Consider the following 21,189-nt stretch of genomic DNA (forward strand, 5'->3'; position numbering starts at 1 on the left):
CTCCCCCCTCTCATGTGCTCTCTCTCATTCTCTCTCTCTCAAAAAAAAAAAAAAAAAAAAAAAGATCTCAATCAGCCAAAGCAATCTTGAAAATTAAAAATAAAACAGGAGGTATCACAATTCCAGATTTCAAGTTATATGACAAAGTGACAAAGTGGTAGTAATTAAAACAGTATGGTACTATAGATCAATGGACTCAAATAGAAAACCAAGAAATAAACCCACAATTATATGGTCAATTAATCTTTGACAAAGGAGGAAGGAATATACAATGGGAAAAAGATAGTATCTTCAACAAATGGGTGTTGGGAAAATTGGTCAGCTACATGCAGAAGAATGACACTGGACCACTTTCTTTTACCATACACAAAAATAAAGTCAAAATGGATTAACGACCTAAATGTGAGACCTGAAACCATAAAAATCCTTGAAGAGAGCACAGGCAGTAATTTCTCTGACATAGACCATAGTAACAATTTCCTAGATATGTCTCCTAAGGCAAGGGAAATAAAAGCAAAAATAAACTATTGGGACTACATCAAAATAAAAAGTTTCTGCACAGCAAATCAAACAATTAATAAAACTAAAAGGCAACCTACTGAATGGGAGAAGACATTTGCAATGACATATCCAATAAAGAGTTAGTATCCAAAATATATAAAGAACTGATACAATTCAACACCCAAAAAACAAATAATCCAATTAAAAAATGGGCAGAAGACATGAACAGATATTTTTCCAAAGAAGACATCCAGATGACTAATAGACACATGAAAAGATGCTCAACATCACTCATCATCAGGGAAATGCAAATCAAAGCTACAATGAGATACCACCTCACATCGGTCAGAATGGCTAAAATCAACAACACAAGAAACAACAAGTGCTGGCGAGGATCCAGAGAAAGGGGAACCCTCTTGTACTCTTGGTAGGAATGCAAACTGGTGCAGCCACTCTGGAAAACAGTATGGAGGTTCCTTGAAAAATTAAAAATAGAACTACCCTATGATCCAGTAATTGCACTACTGGGTATTTACCTAATAAATACCAAAATGCTAATTCAAAGGGAGACGCGCACCTTATGTTTATTGCAGCATTATTTACAATAGCCAAACTATGGAAGCAGCTCAAGTGTCCATCAATAGATGAATGAATTAAGAAGAAGCAGTACGTATCTATACAATGGAATATTATCCAGCCATAAAAAAGAATGAAGTCTTGCCATTTGCAACATGGATAGAGCTAGGGAGTGTAATGCCAAGTGAAATAAGTCAGCCAGAGAAAGACAAATACCATATGCACATGTAGAATTTAAGAAAAAAAGCAAATGAGCAAAGGTAAAAAAAGAGAGACAGAGGCAAACCAAGAAACAGACTCTTAATTACAGATAACAAACCGATGGTTATCAGAGGGGAGGGGTGTGGAGTAATGGGTGAAATAGGAAATAGGTGATAGAGATTAAAGTGTATGCTTATCATGATGAAAAAAATCTTTGTGCTGGACATACTAGGAAAACAAAACAAAACAAAACAAAAAAAGAAATATATCCTCCAAAGAAAGTGGGATAAAATTGTTCAAAAAGATGAAATCAGTTAAATTATCTGAAAAATATTTTTTGCACCATGATTTTATACCTTTCAACATCTGACTTGAGTAAAAAAACAGTAAGGCAAACACTATAGCTGTAACTCCTATTTTAAAGTTTTAATAAACTGTAAAATACTAGAACTCACCTTTGTAGTTTCATCCCATGGACAGCTACTAGCATGGCCATAACAAATACACATTCCTCCAATAGAAATGTCTTTGACTGAATAGTAATACTAAGGAAAAAGAAAGTGACAAAGAAAAATTAAGGCCTCTCCTATTTCAGTTCAAAGAAAATGTTGGGCTCTCCACCATATAGCTCAGCAGTTATTGGTAACCTAAAAAATAATTAGAGACACATTTTAAATTATATTTCATGCACAAAAATCCTTGTGTTGATTTCAAACAAATAATGCCCAAATGAACTCACCAACAGAAAACAAATGAGTCGAAAAGAAATTCTTAACTTGGCTGCACCTCATACCAGGCAGTCATATTCAAAACCCATAACTGATAACCCTAAAAAATACTGAATACAGCACTATACAATTGAATATAGTACTTTTTACAAAGGATAATAACTCATGGCCAAGTAGAATTTTCCCCCCAAATGCAAAGTTAGTTCAACACACAAAAATTAGTAAATGTAAATCACCATATTAACAGAATAAAGGAGAAAAAAATCATTTGATCATTTCAATAGAGTCACAAAACACATGTTACAGAATTTACCACCATTCATTAAAAAAAGCTGGCAAGCCAGTAGAAGAGAATCTGCTCAGCCATAATAAAGGGAATCCATGAAAACCTGAGAGCTAGCAGTGAAAGATTAAGTGTTTTCCTCTTACAATCTGTTCTCACCATTTCCATTCCACATCTATGGGAGGTGCCAGCCAGCTCAATAATGCAAGGAAAAAGAAATCAAAGACATAAAAAGTGCACAGTAAGGCCAAACTCTCATTATTTGTAGATGATATTATTGTGTACTTGGGAAAACCTAAAACAACAACAACAACAACAACAACAAAAAAAACCAAAAACCAAAAACAAAACCCACTAGAAATAAGCTGTGACTTTAGCAATGTCTTAATATGTAAAATCAATTAAAAATTGGACTGTATTTCTATACACTAGCAATGAAGAAATGGAAAATAAAATTTAGAAAGCAATCTATTAAGGCTAACAGGCAAAAATGTATATTAAGAATACATTGAATAATAGATGTACTAATAAACAAATAATGAAACATTGCCAAGAGAAACTACAGAGGACCCAGACAGGTGGAGAGATACAGCATGTTCATGGATTAGATGATCCAATATTATCAAAGTGTCTTCCAAAATCCTTCCCAAACTGATCTATTAATCCAGTGGAATCCCAATGAAAATCTTAGCAGGATTTTTTGGGGGGGCAGAAAGTAACAAACCCATTCTAAAATTTATAAGGAGACAAAATGAATCTAGAATAGCCAGAGATATTGAAAAAGAACTCATTTGGACTATTTTAGTACCTGACTTCAAGACTTAAGTCTAAAAAACCACAGCAATTGAAAAAGTTTGTTATTGGCATAAAGACGAATGGTGCCGGAACAGTTGCATGCATATACAGGGAAACAAAGAGCCTTGACCTCTACTTCACACCAAACACAAAAATTAATTTGAAAGACAATAGATGTAAAAGCTAAAACTATAAAGCTACTAGACAGAAGCATAGGATAACAGCTTTGCAAACCTGGAATTTAAAAAGTCGTTTTCAGAAAGGCACAGAAAGCATTAAGTATTAAAGAAAAAATAATACTTTGGACTTCATTAAAATTAAAACCTCTCAAATGTCATGGGAAAGTGAATAAGCAAGCTCCAGACAGAGAAGATATTTGCAATGTGGATATCTGACAAAGGACTTGTACACAAAATATATAAAAGTCTTTTATAGCTCTGTAATAAGGAGACAAAATGACCCAAATGAAAAATGGACAAAAATATTTGATCAGATACCAATAAGCACCTGCTCACATGTGTCATCAGGGAAATGCAAATTAACATCACAAGGAGCTGTCACCATATGCACATCAGAATGGCTGATGTGAAAATGGATTGACAACACAAATCTGTGACAGTGTGTCATACAACAGCACTCTCACATGTTGCTGGTCTGCAAAATGGTACAATTTTCCATAAGGCTTCACAAATTCTTAAATATTAAACACACAGCTACCCCATAACTCAGTAATTCCACTCCTAGTTTATCCAAGGGATTTGAAAATGTTTGTCCACACAAGCCTTGTACATTTACTATACACTTAAAATCTGTACATCTTCTTGAATGTAAATTATAACTCAAACTTTAAAATTTCCTTTTAAGTGAAAAAACAACAGCTTACTTGCTGAAGATCAGATGTGGAGTCAGACCAGAGTGTGAAGAGCAATACCACAACATTCACTACAGAATGGCATTATGCGATGGGGGGAGGGAGCCCAAGGGCACAATGTCAGAACCATCCCCTAGTTTAGAAAGGTGGCATGTTAAACAAAGCATATGTAATGATTTTCAATGAAATAAGAAAAAAAAGGCCAACCTGGGAGGACAAAGCCAATCAAAAAGAAAAGTCTATTTTCCTTAAACAAAATAAACTTTTCACAATGGGGGAGCCCTGCCATAGACTTACTCGTCTTGTAACAATAGGATCAAGGTCTTTAGGGTCACGGTGGCTGAGGGTCATGAGATCGGCATTGAGGGTTCTAATGCGCTGTAAGCGAAGGCGAATGTATCGTGCGGAAGTGAACTCCAACAACTTGGGTGAAAGATCATCAGCGCTTGGTCTGCCATTGATTAGTGATGTATGAATCTAAAGATAAAGACATCAAAACGAACGAATGTCAATTTTAAGCATGCAAAAATATAGCCCTGACTGTTTAACTTCAGGACATAATGATACAATCCAAAATCAAACCAAACAACTAGATTCTTGTAGAAACCCAACATATGTTAATTACTACTTGTGAACACCATGATCCCAAAGTATCTTCAATTAATTTAAAGTTATGCATTCTGGCATCTCAGAGATTGCTAGAAAACTTAATGGGACCACTTCTCCCAGTGTTGAGGGTATTTTAACATGCATCATTAGGCTATGACTCTGCTGAAACAAATTCTTAATGTCCAGAACAGACTGGGGAGAGTGAGAGAAGGTGCCAGAAACTTTTGTATACCCACTCTCTTAATCTCTGCTCTTGAAACAATGCAGGCTTGCTGCAGAATTCCTGCTGTGAAGAGTCGTCAGGAGAGGTTTTGCAGTTTTATCTCATCAAGCCAGGCGCTACTAAAGAATGGCTTGTTCTTTGGGGGCGCCTGGGTGGCTCAGTTAGTTAAGTGTTTGACTCTTGATTTTGGCTGAAGTCATGATCTCAGGATCGTGAGATCGAGCCCGTCACCGGGCTCTGCACTGGGTGTGGAGCCTACTTAAGATTCTCTCTCTCCCTCTGCCCTTCCCCGCACCCCTCCACACTGCTTCCTCTATTAAGAAAAGAAGAAGAAGAAGAAAATGAAAAAAAGAAAGGAAAAAAAAAAGAATGGCTTGTTTTTGATCATACTCTGACTTTAATGAAGTGTATATGCCCCTCTGGGCATGGTGAGCACTGAGCTGGAATACTTCACAAGCTATCTCCAATCCTCAACACCTCCAAAGAGGAGAACTTCACAGAGAAAACTAGAAACTACTTCTTTTAGAGGCATTTTAGCTCTCCCTCTAATAATTCAACAAATGTTCTTGCCCTGGTGTCATGGGAAAGAATGCTTTAAGAGGATCTGATAGAGTTACGGAGTCACGGCAGACAGAAGACTGAAGGCTCTTCTTGAAAGGAAGAAATCAGTAAGGTGAAATGTATGGGTTATGACATCAATCATCAGGATACTCCCGTCAATATCTTGAACACAGCTAGATAGTTAGATTAAAGATCCCTGTAATCTGTACTAAGACAGATTGACTTGGAGTGTTCAATGTTGGCTCTTACAACAGCTATCTTTACATCTGAGGTGAGGGCTCGGGAGAAAAAACAGACATCACTGCGGTGGGCACAGTACCTCTCCATGCTCAAGCGGCACCAGTCTAGAATAGTAGGAGGTGCAGATCACTTCGTCATCCGCCCTATAGGTGGGTGGCCCCCGTCTCGGAGTGATATTGTAACGCGTCAAACACTCCGTGTCACTAACTGCATAATACTGCCAGGGGCTGAACGTGGTGCCATCCAGAGAACGCTCCAAAATCCAGTTTCCAGGTCGAGGGGCATTAGCAGCTTTGATGATGACGTAGGCAACTTGAAAGACCTGAAACAAAGATACTGAGAAATCTCAATCAAGAAGCAGTAGCCGCTGCTCAAAAATAAAGTGCCTCTTGAGAGGATTGTCTGATGACCACCAATGCCTCCTCATGCTTTTGAGTGTAATTCCGTACAAATGTTGATCAGAAATAGGTCTTGTGAATGTTCTCCTGGTGGCATCGCTTTTCAAAATAAACTCAAAAAAGTATTCACAAATAAATGTGTATTATTACAATCATCATTAATAATTTTGAAATTAACATAAGTGCTTGTTCTCTTACTTCCGGTGTCTTTCCATCTGGATCCTGAATGATCATAGTGATATTACATTACACCAGTGGTAGCTTAAGTGTATTTCTTATAGTAATTTGGAAATAATGCATCTGAATATAAGGGAAAAAAGTCAGTCCACTTCGTGTGTGCCTGTTTGAATGACGTAAATCCAAAGCATGAACAATACGGAAAGCTGACAAGGATGTGGAAAAACAGGAACTCCAGTGAATTGCTGATAGGAAGGCAAAATGGTAAAGCCACTTTAGAATGCAGTTTGTCAGTTTCTTTAAAAGCTAACCCTATTCTTACCATACAACCCAGCAACTGCACTCCTTGGTATTTACCTAAATGAATGGAAAATGTCCAAAGGCGAATGGATGAACAAAGTGGGATACATCCTACACTAAAATGTTATTCAGTGATAAAAAGAAACAAGCTCTCACACTACAGAAAGATACAGAGGAATCTTAGATGCATGTTGCTAAGTGAAAGAGCCAATCTGAAAAGGCTACATACTATATAATTTCACAAATACGGCATTCTATAAGGTAAAAATACAGAGACAGTAAAAAGATCAGTAGTTGCCAAACGTGGGGGGAAGGAAAGTGGACTAAGGGACCACAGAGGATTCTTAGGGCAGTGAAGCTATTCTGTAGGATATATAATTGTAGACACCTGTCATTATACATTTGTTAAAACACATAGAATGTGCAACACAAAGAGTGAAACAATGTAAATGAGGGACTTAATTAGTAACAATATATCCACATCGGCTCATCAGTTGAAACAAATGTTTTACACTAATGCAAGTTGTGAATAAGAAGGGGAATGGATGCAGAGGAGCGAGGGGGATGGGGGACTCTGTATTTTACACTCGTTTTTCTGTAAGCATTAAAAACTGTTCTGAAAGATTAAAAACTACTCATTTAGAAAGAAATAAAAAGAAAGTGTAGAGCTGGCATACAGGGGAAAATAGGATGTAGATGACCACTAACGGTATGAGGAGACCAGCCAGGTAAATCTTGGATTTGGAAGGGACTCTTGTTGCTATGCAGCCCCAAATTCAGCACTAAGAAGGAATCATCTGTCCACCAACCAGCCCCTCTTGGAACACTCCAGTGACAGGAAATTCGTTTGCTCTTAAGATAGTTCTTTTGTTTTATGGAAATTTCCTCTGCTAGGGGATCTTTCCCTGAATTATTCTCAAGGTGCCTCATAAATTCCATTCTCTGGAGCTGCAGAAAAGATGCTGATTCCATTTCATGTAACTCTCCTGCAAACATTTAAATACAACAATCATATATCATCTCCAGAATCCAAAGTTCTCAGCTTCAACTTTCTGTTTACCTGAAAATATTTATCATTTCAAAAGACCTCATTGCCTTGGGTGCCTGGGTGGCTCAGTTGGTTAAGCAACTGCCTTCGGCTCAGGTCATGATCCTGGAGTCCCGGGATCAAGTCCTGCATCGGGCTCCCTGCTCAGCAGGGAGTCTGCTTCTCCCTCTGACCCTACCTCCTCTTGGGCTCTCTCTCTCAAATAAATAAATAAAATCTTAAAAAAAAAAAAAGACCTCATTGCCTGTCATGATGCTCTGGACACAACCTAACTTTAAAATGAGCTGAATATAAAACTCCAAATGTTTTTCTGAATTGGGAAAAACATAGTAAAAATATTATGTCCTTTGTTTCAGTAATTCAGCCTTAGCAAGCATTCACTTTTCTGTTAGTAAACCTAGATTAGGGTTAGGGTTGCAAGCAACAATAATACAAAAAAATGTTTTTTTCCATGTGAACTGCTATTTACTCCAGATTTCCTATAACCCAAATTAATAGAGGTGATTTTTTTAAAACCAAAGTCAAATATTTTTTTTATTTTTAAGATACATATGTAGTATATGTATATAAATGGGTACACACATATATGTGTTTAGTGTATGTCTGTGTGTGTCTGTATACATATATATGTGTATGTGCTAGGAAGGAAGTTATTATTCACTTATTCTGAGTCTTATTGCTTCTGGGTTTTTTGTTTTTGTTGTCTTTGTTGTCAGCTTCTTCCATTTTAGTCCTCTCCAATTCCAGGAACACAAGAGTACTTTAATGTTAACCCACCATAAGCCAAATAATTTTACATTCACCTACTGAATCGTTCTCTGGGAGAGACAATTATCTTTCATTATTGTAACTCTATTCAACAGCCTCCAACCAAACTCAGTCTGCAAGCGATAGAAGTGTGTCTATTTTGACGACCCATATTCGTGTGCTATTTTCCTTCAAAATGCAACCACTTTTTTTAAAGCACATTAGAAGTAAAACAATGTTCTCGGGTTTCAGTAATGAGGAAAATGAGCAACTGCGTATCTGCTAAGGTAGAACTGAATAGGCCATGTTTAAAAATCTAGAACCATTTTTATCAATTAAGACCACCTTTAAAAATTAAAACAATGCAGGGCACCTGGGTGGCTCAGTTGGGTAAGTGTCTGCCTTTGGCTCAGGTCATGATCCCGGGGTCCTGGGATCAAGTCCGAGTCCCACATCAGGCTCCTTGCTCAGTGGGGAGCCTGCTTCTCCCTCTGCCTGCCGCTCCCCCTGCTTGTGCTGGTTCTCTGTTAGATAAATAAATAAAATCTTTAAAAAAAATTAAAATAATGCAAAAACTATTTTGTCCTGGCATAAACATCTCCAGAAAATTCTCCCATGAACACAATTACATGAGTTTTATTTTTGAGTGTTTATTTTAAAGAAACTTGTCCCCCAATTTTATAATTCATATATTTCATAATTTATATGTTTCCCTGATTTACTAAATTTTAATGTTACTGAAGTACTGAACACTTCTGAGAAGTACTTGGCAATTAATTTTACTGTCTCCTCTAGAACCAGTCCCAAAGTATATCCAGAGTTTGTTATACAGCTTGGTGAGACGCTTCCACCTTCACAAAGATCTAGTGCTGTCCTGGAGCATGCTGACAGACTCCATCCTTCATAGTTTTCCACTGGTTTTCATAGCGAAGAGAGAACATCTCATCTTTACTCATTGCTTGTCCAATTGCTTTACAAATATTTTCATCATAGAAGTAGAACTCCATGATCATGGAACCTTGATCATTCATCATTGATGGAATATGTTAAACTTGACTCTAAAAAATGGAGGTGCCCAGGGGTGCCTGGGTGGCTCAGTCGGTTATGCATCTGAGTCTTGATTTCAGCTCCAGTCATGATCTTAGGGTCATGGGATTGAGCCCCATGTGGGTCTCCAAGCTCAGCAGGGAGTTTGCTTGAGAGTCTCTCCCTCTACCCTTCCCCCACTTGTGATTTGTCTCTCAAATAAATAAATAAATAAATAAATCTTTAAAAAAAAAAATGGAGGTGCCCAGTGAGACAGCATGAGGGGGCAGCCAATTAGAGAGGGATAGAAGGAAAGGAAATTCACAAAGACAGCTGAAATGAAATGTATTTACCTTCTGCTTTCCAGTTTCACATTTAAAATGGAAAGAACTAATAGGATGACTTCATGCATGTTAAGAACTTTATGTGTATCATCTCATTTAATCCCAAACAACTCCTTGAGTTCCAATGATTGTTGTGCCCATTTTGCATATTTGGAAACTGATGTATAGAGATATTAAGAGACAAGCTACTGAGTCGCAGGTCCCAATAAGAGCACTGGCCCCCAAATGTCCACACACACCTAAGGTTGCTGAACTTCCTTTTTGTGATACCCAAATAAAAGACTCCTATGTTCACTTGAACACTGGGCTCATATCTAAAGAAATGCAGTGGCAGCTAACTCTGGAGTTTCTATTGCGAGAGCCTGGGATGAGCCGGGGGCGGGGGGGGGGGGGGGGGGGGGATGGGAGGGTGTGTGAGAAACAAAGATGAATGACAGCTAATGCTTATGGAGTACTTACTGTGGCCAGGGACAATGCCAAGTGCTTTATTAGAATTATTAATGTTTCATTAGAATTATTGGCTTTTCTAATCCTACCACTAAATTCTTCTTATGAAGTACATTATTGTTATTTCTGCCACTTTACAGATGAGAAAACCGAGGCATGGAAAGGTTATGTAATCCCATGATCTCACAGGTACTAAAATGTATACCACAGGGATGCCAGGATGGCTCAGTCAGTTAAGTGTCTGCCTTCCGCTCAGGTCATGATCCCAGGGTCCTGGGATCAAGCTCCACATCGGGCTCCCTGCTCTACGGGGAGCCTGCTTCTCCCTCTCCCTCTGCTGCTCCCCCTGCTTGTGTGCGCTCTCTCTCTCTCTGTGTCAAATATACAAATAAAATCTTTTAAAAAAAAACGTATACTATAGGGCTTTGAGCCCAGCAGTCTGTTCTCAATCACTACGCCACGCTGGTACAGATGGCAAGGAAAAGGAAGGGCTAAGTTCCAGGCTGGGGCAACTGGTGGGTACTAACCCAGTTTTTCCATTATTGCAATACCATGTTCTTGTATTTTCCTCAAACTCTTGTCAGCTTTCATACTGAGAGCTTAGCCATCTACAAGAAAATAACACCAAATGGAAGAACAGGGAGAAACTTCAGGACAGTCCCTCAAGGAAGGAAATGTTTAACTCTTATCTTGATCAAGGCCTTGGGCTGTGAAGCTGGGCATTGTTCTCACAATCTCTCAATAGTCCTCAAGGTCCCCAAACTGGAGACCAAAAAACAAACCAAGAGAGGGACTGTGGGCTGTAAATCTACAAAAGAGGAAGAGGAATGTATGAAGCATCTAAACATAGTTTGTCCTCACTGAAGCCATGTTATTGACCGAATTGTGACTCCCCAAAATTCATATGCTGAAGTCCTAACCCCTACTACCTCAGAATGTGACTCTATCTGCAGACAGGGTCAAGAGGTAATTCAAGTTAAATGAGGCCATGCAGGTGAGCCCTAATCTAGTATGACCGGGGACTTCAGAAGAAGATTAGGACACAGATGCACACAGACTTAAGGGTGACCATGGGGACACAGTGAGATGCCATTTGCAAGCCAACAAGATAAGTTCCAGAAGAAATCAACCCTGCCGACACATTGACCTTGCTTCTAGCCTCCAGAACTCCGAGCATATAAATTTCTCTTGTGTAAGCCACCCAGTCTTTGGTATTTGCTATGGCAGGCCTAGCAAATTAATACAAGCTCTGATTCACCAAGTGTGCATTCATAAGCAGGCATTAGCACATAACACAGAAAAAGTGAGGGATTCTATGTTAGTATATAGAATCTTAAACGTTTGCCCAAATAAAATCCATATTTCTGTTGCTTTTTTTTTTTGTACATAGTTGACTAAACTGCCTTTTCTCTCCATATAAGGTTGGCTGAACACAAGCTGATGATGCAGAGTTTTCACTAGACTCAGAGTCACTGTGGTCTTGCCAAACCTGCAGCTGATACAGCCGTTTCAAAATCCACCTTCATCACGGTTTTCCACCAAGTGGCCTTTGTTAATGATCACTGGAATGCACATAAACAGTGTCACATAAAGTAGACGTACATCAAACACCACTCTCTACAGAGGAATCCAGACAGGAATTTCTATGCGGGCTGCTGTCTTAACTTAAATACATTAAATCCACCTCAGGCACAGGCATCTGAAAAATACAGAGTCCAACTCTCCAACAGTGGAGGTTAACTCCAACATACGTGGAGAAGTCAAGTCTCTCCTCTCCACAGAAAGACTGGCTCCTCTCTGCTGGACCTCGGCGCATCATCTGCAGGGACCCGGATACCACGCGGGACCCCCGCCCCGGCCCCCGGAAATTCTCCATACAAGCACTTACTGCCTCTGTGGCCGTCACTAAACAGTGACCGGAGGAATGTTTTCTCTCTTACGTGACAGAAAAGAGCTTTTCGCAGACAAAAGTGTTTTAGGTTATGAGTCAAATTATATTTAAAAAGAGTTAAGTGTATTTGCTCAGTAATATTTCTCAATTATCCCCATAAAAGTAGTGAATTTGTGCTTCGAAGCTTTATTTCTTATGACATTATTAGAAAATAAAATTCAAAATGATCATTTGAATTAATATTTATTACCCAAGAATATAGAAGTTATTATTTACTGGAAAGCCAATTACTACCACAGACATGAATCACTTCTGATTTTAGAATATCCATCACTCAAACATCCAGTCAGTTGATAATTTTGTGAAGTAGCAAGCAAAGTTTGGGGCGTTGAAGTTTCCTTGGCACACGGGATACATATGATACACATTTTAGGTAAACCTCTTATAGACAATTACCTTAAAATGTTGTTTCTACCATATTTTAATTGGCTCTTTTACTGTTCTCTCCTCATTTTAGGACCAGGATACAAAATTAACAGACAGAAGGAAACAGCTTTGTGAATGAGAGAACTTTGGAATAAAACTAGATTTGTTTTTCTTTAAATTCGGTGCTGTCATTAGAAGTGCAAAATAAACATGTCAAAATCCAATCTTCCCCGCCCCCCCTTTCTTTTCTTTATGACTTTTTATTGGAGAGAGGAAGAACTGGCCACCACTAGTGACAAATTTAGATCAAGTCAGTTTCTTTCCTTAATTTTTTTTAAGATTTGTATCTCAGAAAATCAGGAACGGCCACTTTGGAAGCAAGCTCAGATACTTCAAGTAGACATTGAGGAAAAGCAAAAGTACTAAAGATGATCACCGACAACTGGAGGGCACAGCCACACAAGCCCGTCCAAACAGTAAATGGTCACCAAGAACCAGCAATCTGAAGGTGGGAAAGGGATATTCAAAACATCTGTCAGAAGCAGTTCTGTTTTTCGTCAACTAGAAAAGCTATTTTAAAAAGGACCCACCAGTAAGCTGTCCCATGGGCCACATGTCCCAGTTTCCATTTAAGGATGACTAGCAGTATTTCAAAGGAAAAGTGTGGAACCACTTTACGAAGTCAGAACTGAAAAGGAAGGGGTTGGTTTTCATTCCCTGTCTCCACGTATGTCTCCACATAATTGTTCCCACGGCTCAATTTCCCTGAGTGCTCTGGAATGATTTTGCTAAGTTTTGTGGAAGATTAGTTGGAACCACCTCAAAAGCACAGCAGGCATGTCACCGAATGCCCTTTGTGGGGATCTTCACCTTTTTTTCCCCATCCTGTGTCACGTGACAGCCCAGCACGCGTAGAATGAGATAAACCCGCTTGTGAAATGTATTTAGAGCTCATTCTCGGATCTGAGAAATACAAAAGGCACCTTTCCTATCCCCTGATGCCGCAACCTCTACCGGTTTTTCACCTATGAATATCTTAGCCTTTGAAATTACATTAGTCTTCTTGCCAAAATGCAGTCTCCCCTTTGTCAGCTTGGAGCAGAGGTGACAATAAATAGCTTTCCTTTCTTCCCCTACTGATTGTGGAAGTAGGCTCAGAAATCTGTCATGGAGATTGAAGAAAGAAGTTAACAATATTCCAGAGAAAAGGAAAAATGGAGGTCGTGGCTTCAGTGAGTGGTCTGCCTGACATACTGCCTCTGTGTCACAGGCTGAGCAGACCTGTGCACACCTGCTCAGTGACCTTGGCCTGTGGGTCAGGAACCTGTGTCCTGAGAATAATCTGCTCAGTAAAAGAAGAACAGAGATGTGACCTCAGGGAGCTCAGCGGGGTCAGCTCTTTAGCCAGCTAGAAAAATGACTGCTCCTCTCCTGGGGCACAGGAGGGATGGGCAGAGAAGCAGAGATGTTATTCTCAGAGATGCACCCCATAAAGACACATGAGGACAGGAGCAAGGAATGTTCCCTAACAATTTTTCACTTAAGGTTCATTCAACAAACATTGATTGAGCATCTGCTTTGTAACAGGGACTGTGGCAGGTGCAACCAATATGGCAGCGAAGTGGAGAGAAGGGACAGAGGGACGGGGAGTGAAGACCCCACAGGGCCAGAGCACAGAGCAATATAGAAATGGCAGGAAGCCAGCCTGGCTTGAGTGTAGACAGCAAGAGGGAGACTGGGCAGGGCGTGGGTCCTTGCACCATGTTCAAACTTTTAGACCATTAGAGGACCTTAAACCAGGAAGCTGCAGGGTCAGCAGGGATGAAAAGATCATGCAATTGGATGCGGGTGCCGGGCAATCAGGAAAGATGGTGATGCTGACACACTGAAGACCAAGACCTAAGCACAGAAAAGGTCAAGTGGGTCTTCAAGAGTTTCCTAAAAGGTCAAATGTGAGTGAGAAAGAAAACACAAAGAGGCCAAGCAGAGCTCTCAATTTCTCAGCTTCTCAACTCAACTTCTTTTTATTTCATCTGTTAGAACTGCTGTTGGCCCATGATACCCCAGTCGCTCTTGCGATGGTCAGGTGCCTATAGCTTCATATCCCTTCTTCTCCTCCCTTATCTCACTCTATGAAAGTAAAAGGGGCCCCTAATCATTAAGCCTCACAAATCCAACTGGCGATATCATCCAGAAAATCTGTGCGAACCTGTACTTGACTAACTCCATTAAACATTAGCCTATTCGTTATACATTTACAACTCCTAGAAACAATAATTATGTGTTTCTTTCCTTTGGTCACGAAATCTAGCCGAATCATTTATAGTTTTAGCACTAGAGAGATTAGAGCACATTTTTTGTTTTTGCAAGACTTTGTTCTTTATGTAGAAAGTTGGTCTATGTCCTATTTAAAGATTCTCATTTTTTTAAGATACATCTAACTTCATTGAGCATCTATCACTTGTCAGGCATTGAAGTGATGGTTATCACATTTAAATCATCTCATTTAAAGCTTTTTTAAAAAAAAAAGAATATCTAAATAAGTGTCTTATGTAGAAAGGCTTTTGTTTACTTAAAAAGATGTGGCGGAAATGTAAAATCGTGCAGCCATTATGGAAAACAGTATGGTGGATCCTCAAAAAACTAATCACAGAATTCCTTTTTGAGCCAGCAATTCCACTTCTGAGTATATGCCCACAAAAACTGAAAGCAGGTTGGGACGCCTGGGTGGCTCAGTCGGTTAAGCAACTGCCTTCGGCTCAGGTCATGATCCCAGGGTCCTGGGATTGAGCCCCAGGTCGGGCTCCCTGCTGGGTGGGAAGCCTGCTTCTCCCTCTTCCACTCCCCCTGCTTTTGCTCTCTCTCTCTCTGTCTAATAAGTAAATAAAATCTTTAAAAAAAAAAAAAAACACCTGAAAGCAGGGGCTCAAACAGATACTAGTACACCAATGTTTACAGGAGCACTATTCACAATACCCAAGAGATGGAAATAACCCAAATATCCATCAATGGATAAATGCGTAAACAAACTTTGGGCTATCCATATAATGGAATATTATTCAGTCTTAAAAAGGAATGAAATTCTAATACATTCTACAACATGGATGAACCTTGCAGACATGATGCTATGTGAAATAATCCAGACACAAAGGGCAAATAACTGTATGATTCCACCCACATGGGTTACCTAAAGTCATCAAATTCATAGAGACTGAAATTAGAGGTATGGTTAATTGGGGCTGGGGAGGGGTGGGAGGAATAGGGAGTTAGTGTACAAAGTTTCATTTTGGGATGATGAGAAAGTTCTAGAGATGAACATTGGTGAAGGTTGTACAACAATGTGAGGGTACTGAATGCCACTGAATTGTACCCTTAAAAAATGGTTAAAATGGCAACCGTATGTATATTTTCCTCAAGAAATAAAAAGATGTGAAAATAGGGAGAGAAAAGTAAATGGCATGAAGACTCAACTTTTCGTGGAAGATGGAGATTTCTTCTTTTTAAATTTTTTTATTGTTATGTTAATCACCATACATTACATCATTAGTTTTAGATGTAGTGTTCCATGATTCATTGTTTGTGCATAACACCCAGTGCTCCATGCAGAACATGCCCTCTTTAATACCCATCACCAGGCTAACCCATCCTCCCACCCCCCCCCCCAGAACCCTCAGTTTGTTTTTCAGAGTCCATCATCTCTCATGGTTCATCTCCCCCTAAAGATGGAGATTTCTTAATTGAACGTGACTGGGAGCACTGTATTTCCAGTCAGGGAACTCTGGAGAAACCAAAGAAGCCATGTGGAGGTCAAGCAAACAGCACAGAGGGCATGTCTGGACTCTTACCTTCCCCATGACCCTATTTCTGTCATGTTCTCACGGAGCTCCGGTAAGGCATGATGGTATTTCACCAAATACAAAACCCGAGCCCCAAACCGTTAGGGTTTGAAAAGGAGAAGAAGGCCCTTGTCTAGAGATTCACAGTTCAGACGGAATGCTTTCCTCCTTGGGGCTACTTCCTAAACCACGAGCTGATGCCTGGGCAGCCGCTTCCTGCTGGCCCTAGCTCATTCTGGTGTAAAGCAAGAAATAACCCTCAATGGTGGCCATTACAATGGAGGCCTACCACATGGTCATCTCTCTAGCTTTCTTGTGCTTCTATCCTACGAAGAACAAAGGGAAATACACTCTGATAACATGCCATAAGATATTAGAGAAGAGAGAAACTGTTAAATTTTAAGTCTGACAATTCTCAGTCACCTTCCAAATCTGAGAGGGAAAGTTCTCAGGAATGATTAAATCTGCACTAGATCAGTCACTTGATGATTTACTTTTAAAAATATGATGAATGCCCACATTTGATCAAAAGCTATTCTAGAGGGGGTATATGGGAACTCTGGTACTTCCCACTCAATTTTCCTGTAAATCTAAAACTTCGCAACAAAATAAAGTCTATTAGTTTTTCAGCAACGAACAAAGCAATTTACACATTATTATTGTAGTTATCAGTTACTCAAAGAAAGCTTACACCACCCCCGTTGGCTAATGAGTGGTTTTAAGACTTCACCAAACTTCTCAGGATGTCTTAGTTTGGACAGCTGTGACTCCCCGGCTAATAATCTGCAGGTTTTAATTTGATCTCACAGCTTTCCCAGACTTCATTTCCGTACCTTATGGCACATAAAGGGCAAGCCAGAGCGGGTCAGTGCCCTCCGAGTCTCCGCGAAAATATTTCAAAGGGCTCCCAGGTCTGAGGAAATGTACAGGCAGAGGGACTGTCGTCCCGGTCACTAGAGAGTTTCTACCTTTATCACTGTGGGAGCTTTGTCATCTCACCGAAACTAATACTTATCGAGTAAGACTTCCAGAATCACTCCACCCAGTTAACAAATTTTTAATTTCTTACCATCTAGAGAATTATAAACTAAATTTGATATTTTCCCCAGTTCAGGCTTAAAATGACAAATCTGGAGAATGTTTTCTCTACATTCTACTGCATTACTCACAATGAATAATGTGAATCTGAATCGATATGTTCTTCACTTATCTCGCATTATAAGTCTAGTGTGAAATTATATTTGGGGGAGAACACTTTATAAAATGCTCAATTTTATAAATTGATGTAAGGTACCAGTAACAGATTTTTAGTGATTTTCCTCAAGTGCCGTAATTATTCTTGGCACCTCTCAAAACAATGATATTTAGGGTTAATTCATTTTTTTCTCTTTTGTTACAATATAAAAATTCTATCGTGCCTCTTGCATTGATATGCAAATATCTAAAAATGTCACCACCATGTTACAAGCAATTTGACCATTCCTGTAGAGATTAATAATCAGTGACATAATTTATCCATGTGAAGATAATAGATAAGAACAAATAAATATTGTTTAAGCATCTGAATTCAACCCAGCACTCCCAAATATATGTCCAATATAGTGACATAAGTCAATAAATATATGTTACATCTGAATAAGTGCATGAACAAATGAATAAATAAATAATAATAGAGGCTCTGCTATTCAATTAGCAGGGAACAAAAACTGAAAGGAAATGTTAATCTCTGTGCTCCTGAGGGGTTTGAGACACACACTTTCATTCACTGTCAGTGAGTCTACAAAGGGAACAATATTTTGGAAAAAATAAGGCAGTACAGGTCACATTGGAAAGATGTTTAAGCTCTTTGACCCAATAATCCCATTTCTTGGAATTTACATGAAAATATAATCAGCACTGCAGTCACAAAAATATTTAAATATTTGTTGCAGCCTGATTTTATAAAATTGGAAACACCTTACATGTCCAACAATGGGAACAGGATGAATAAATTATCATGTACCCAGATGGTGACCTATTATTCTGCCATTAAAAACTGTTACAGGAATGTAGATGCTGGCATGAAGAAGAAATTGGTACTGCCTGGTCCTCGTGGAGTAAACAACTAGAAAACTAGATAAAGATATAAAAGAAGGGTTCTAAAATATTGGACAGCAGGCGGCACAGGACGGTGATTCCAGGGAGAAGAGCTTTTTACCTAGAGACACTTTCTGGACAGTGGTTCGGCAGTGTCTGATAAAGTTAAATATTGACATACCCTTTGGCTATGCAATTCCAACCCTAGAGGAATAAAAACATATGTCCAAAAAAAGATTTTTATAAGAATGTTCATGGCAGCTTTATTTACAACAGTCAAAAATGAGAGCAACTAGCAGATAAATAAGTTCTTGGATCTAATGCATAACACAGTGATTATAGTCCACAATAGTGTATACTAAACTTCAAAGTTGCTAAGAGACTAGATCTTAATTGTTCTCAACATAATTACAGGACATGATAGAAATGTCAGCTAATGCCACTATAGTAATCATATCGCAATACATAAATGTCTCAAACCAACAAGTCGTGCATCTCAAACTTACACAATGTTATCTCTCATTACATCTCAATAAATTAAATAAAATAGGCATTGAGAAAAAGAACTGGAACAACCCAAACAACATAACGAGATGATGGATAAATAAGTGTTGGTACATTCGTGAAATAAAACACCCAGAAATCAAAGACCAAACCACTCATACAAGCAGCAGCGGCTGAATTGCACAGCTGCCAGGCTAAAAGAAGCCAGACACAAAACAACACACCGTTTACCCCCCTTTATATACTATGTAACAGGCCAAGCTAATCTCAAGTGAGAAACATTCAGGACAGTGTTTCCTCTGGTGGCAGGAGGTGGAGGGCTGGTGGAGGGCTGACTGGGAAAGGCACAGGGGAGGTTCTGGAACTGGTCTGTATCTCGGTAAGGCTGTGCCTTACCCATGTGTCTATATGTGTCAAAACCCATCCAACTATACCCTTACGATGGGTGCATTTCATGGTGTGTAAGCTGTATCTCAATCAACAGGAAAAAGGAAAGAAGACATTTATTATAGGACTGGATGTACTATTTTAGCTCCATAAACACACCTTTCCTCAGCTGCTCTGCTATGTACCTTTCCTCATCGCCTGCTCCCTTCCTTCACTCCCTTCGGGTTGTCTCCCTGATTTCCCTAAGCTGCCCTTCCTATGTGTTCTCCAAGCATCCTTAACCCCTGCACAACCTACACCACTGGACCAAAGAGGTCTGCTTACTTGCCTATTTCCCCCACTAGACCTGAAAGCCGGAGGGCCAGGCTCAGCCTTACATAACAATTGAAGCGGCAGTGATAATAACCAACATATATAAGGAAGCTACTGTTTGATGTACACTTTTCCGGGCTAAGAGCTTTCCCCAGATGTCATCATTGTGTTGTTCATCAAGGAATCCTGAGACCCTGGTGCCCAATAAGCAGAGATATGAATTATTAAATATATACAGTGTTCTCAGATATGATAGAATAGGTCAAAAGGTAATTCCTGGTAATTAGAATCACAAATGGTTTTTCTAAAAAACTTTTTTCTCTTATGGGGCGCCTGGGTGGCTCAGTTAGTTGGGCGTCTGACTCTTGATCTCAGCTCAGGTCTTAATCTTGGGGTTGTGAGTTCAAGCCTCACATTGGGCTCCACGCTGGGTGTGGAGTCTACTTTTAAAAAAAAATTTTTTTTTTTTAAATAAAAACTTTTTTTCTTGTTTTTCCTGTATTTAAAAAATCTCTGCTTCTATATCAAAATAAAGGACATTTCTGCATAGAGAAAAGGCCAATTGAAGACCTAAAAAACACAAGAGCTATTTTGAGGTATAGCTGAGGTATTCATGAGCTACTTTGCTTTTTTATTTGTTACAACTTTCTAGAGATAAAGATGTTGCAATTTGAGCAGAATGTTAAGCAAAAAGCAAATGCTACAATGGATTCCAACTGCACTGTATTTTTCAAAGAAATATTTCTTCAGGAATGAAAACTGATCTCTTTTTAGCTTCAATATAACAGAAAGAAATAATGATTTCAGAACAGACTTTCCTTTCTTTCCATACATATACAAGACAATTTTATTTTGAAGACAAAACAGTTGGGGACAAGAAAAGTATATTTTGACAGAGTCTTGAGACTATCTTCGCTGATTTCCCAGAATCCTTCGCAAGGCCCAGTCTAAGGGGCCCTGCTGAGTGAGACGTACACCGTCATCATAAGGCCGGTACTCTGACATTTAAAACAGAAAAAGGGGAAGGGGGATGGAACACGAAACTATGCTAACTGGAAAAATGTTTATGCTTGACTGTTGGGCAAACTATTGATAGTAAGCTTTATCATTTAAAGCTTAAAAGTAAATCTTGCCAAGAAACAAAACTCCACATAGTTCTTGAAGCCTGGCCTCAGTTATTTGAATTTATTCAGCTCACATGTCACGAACATCGGACAATTTAAGGTACAATATTTGTATCCCCATTTGATCCTCTAGCTCTTTAGGATTCCTAAAGATAAAGGTGCGGCACCTAAGGCTAAGCTGCGGGAGGCTGGCAGGAGAAGCCCCTCAGAGAGCCGTTTTCAGAAGGATGAGGCAGTGATTTTACAACAGGTGTCCAATTGTTTACCCCTCCCCTCCTGACAGGCCACAGTTGCTTCCCGTTTCCTTTACTTGAATCACTGCTGACCTCAGTGACTCAGTGACCCATAGAGCACAGGGAAGCGATGCTGCATGACTCGGAGGCCAGGTCTACATGGGGACATAGCTTCTGCCACTTCCTCTGGAACACCTGTGCTGGAGCTTTGAACTGCCATATAGGCACTCTGCCTTAAGGCTGCCATGCTATGAGGAAGCCCACACCAGCCCACGTGGAGAGACCATCCAGAGAATTCTTGAGGCCACATGATAAGGCCAGCCCC

At 39.4% G+C, this 21,189-nt stretch overlaps 1 protein-coding gene across 3 annotated transcripts in view; it reads right to left on the bottom strand.

The window, feature by feature from the left end:
* LAMA1 (laminin subunit alpha 1) overlaps positions 1–21,189 on the bottom strand; it is a 161,582-nt gene that overhangs the window by 101,345 nt on the left and 39,048 nt on the right. For all 3 annotated transcript variants that reach the window (XR_013443381.1, XM_078060583.1, XM_036106004.2), the window contains exons 4-6: positions 5,668–5,910; positions 4,253–4,432; positions 1,734–1,823 (exon numbers count right to left, since the gene is read on the bottom strand). Coding sequence is in view for 2 of the 3 variants with exons in the window: in XM_078060583.1 (XP_077916709.1) it covers positions 1,734–1,823; positions 4,253–4,432; positions 5,668–5,910 (513 nt within the window). In the remaining variant the exon portion in view is untranslated. The remainder of the gene's footprint in view (positions 1–1,733; positions 1,824–4,252; positions 4,433–5,667; positions 5,911–21,189) is intronic.

This window comes from Halichoerus grypus, chromosome 13 (assembly GCF_964656455.1).
Source record: "Halichoerus grypus chromosome 13, mHalGry1.hap1.1, whole genome shotgun sequence".
Lineage (NCBI taxonomy): Eukaryota > Metazoa > Chordata > Mammalia > Carnivora > Phocidae > Halichoerus > Halichoerus grypus.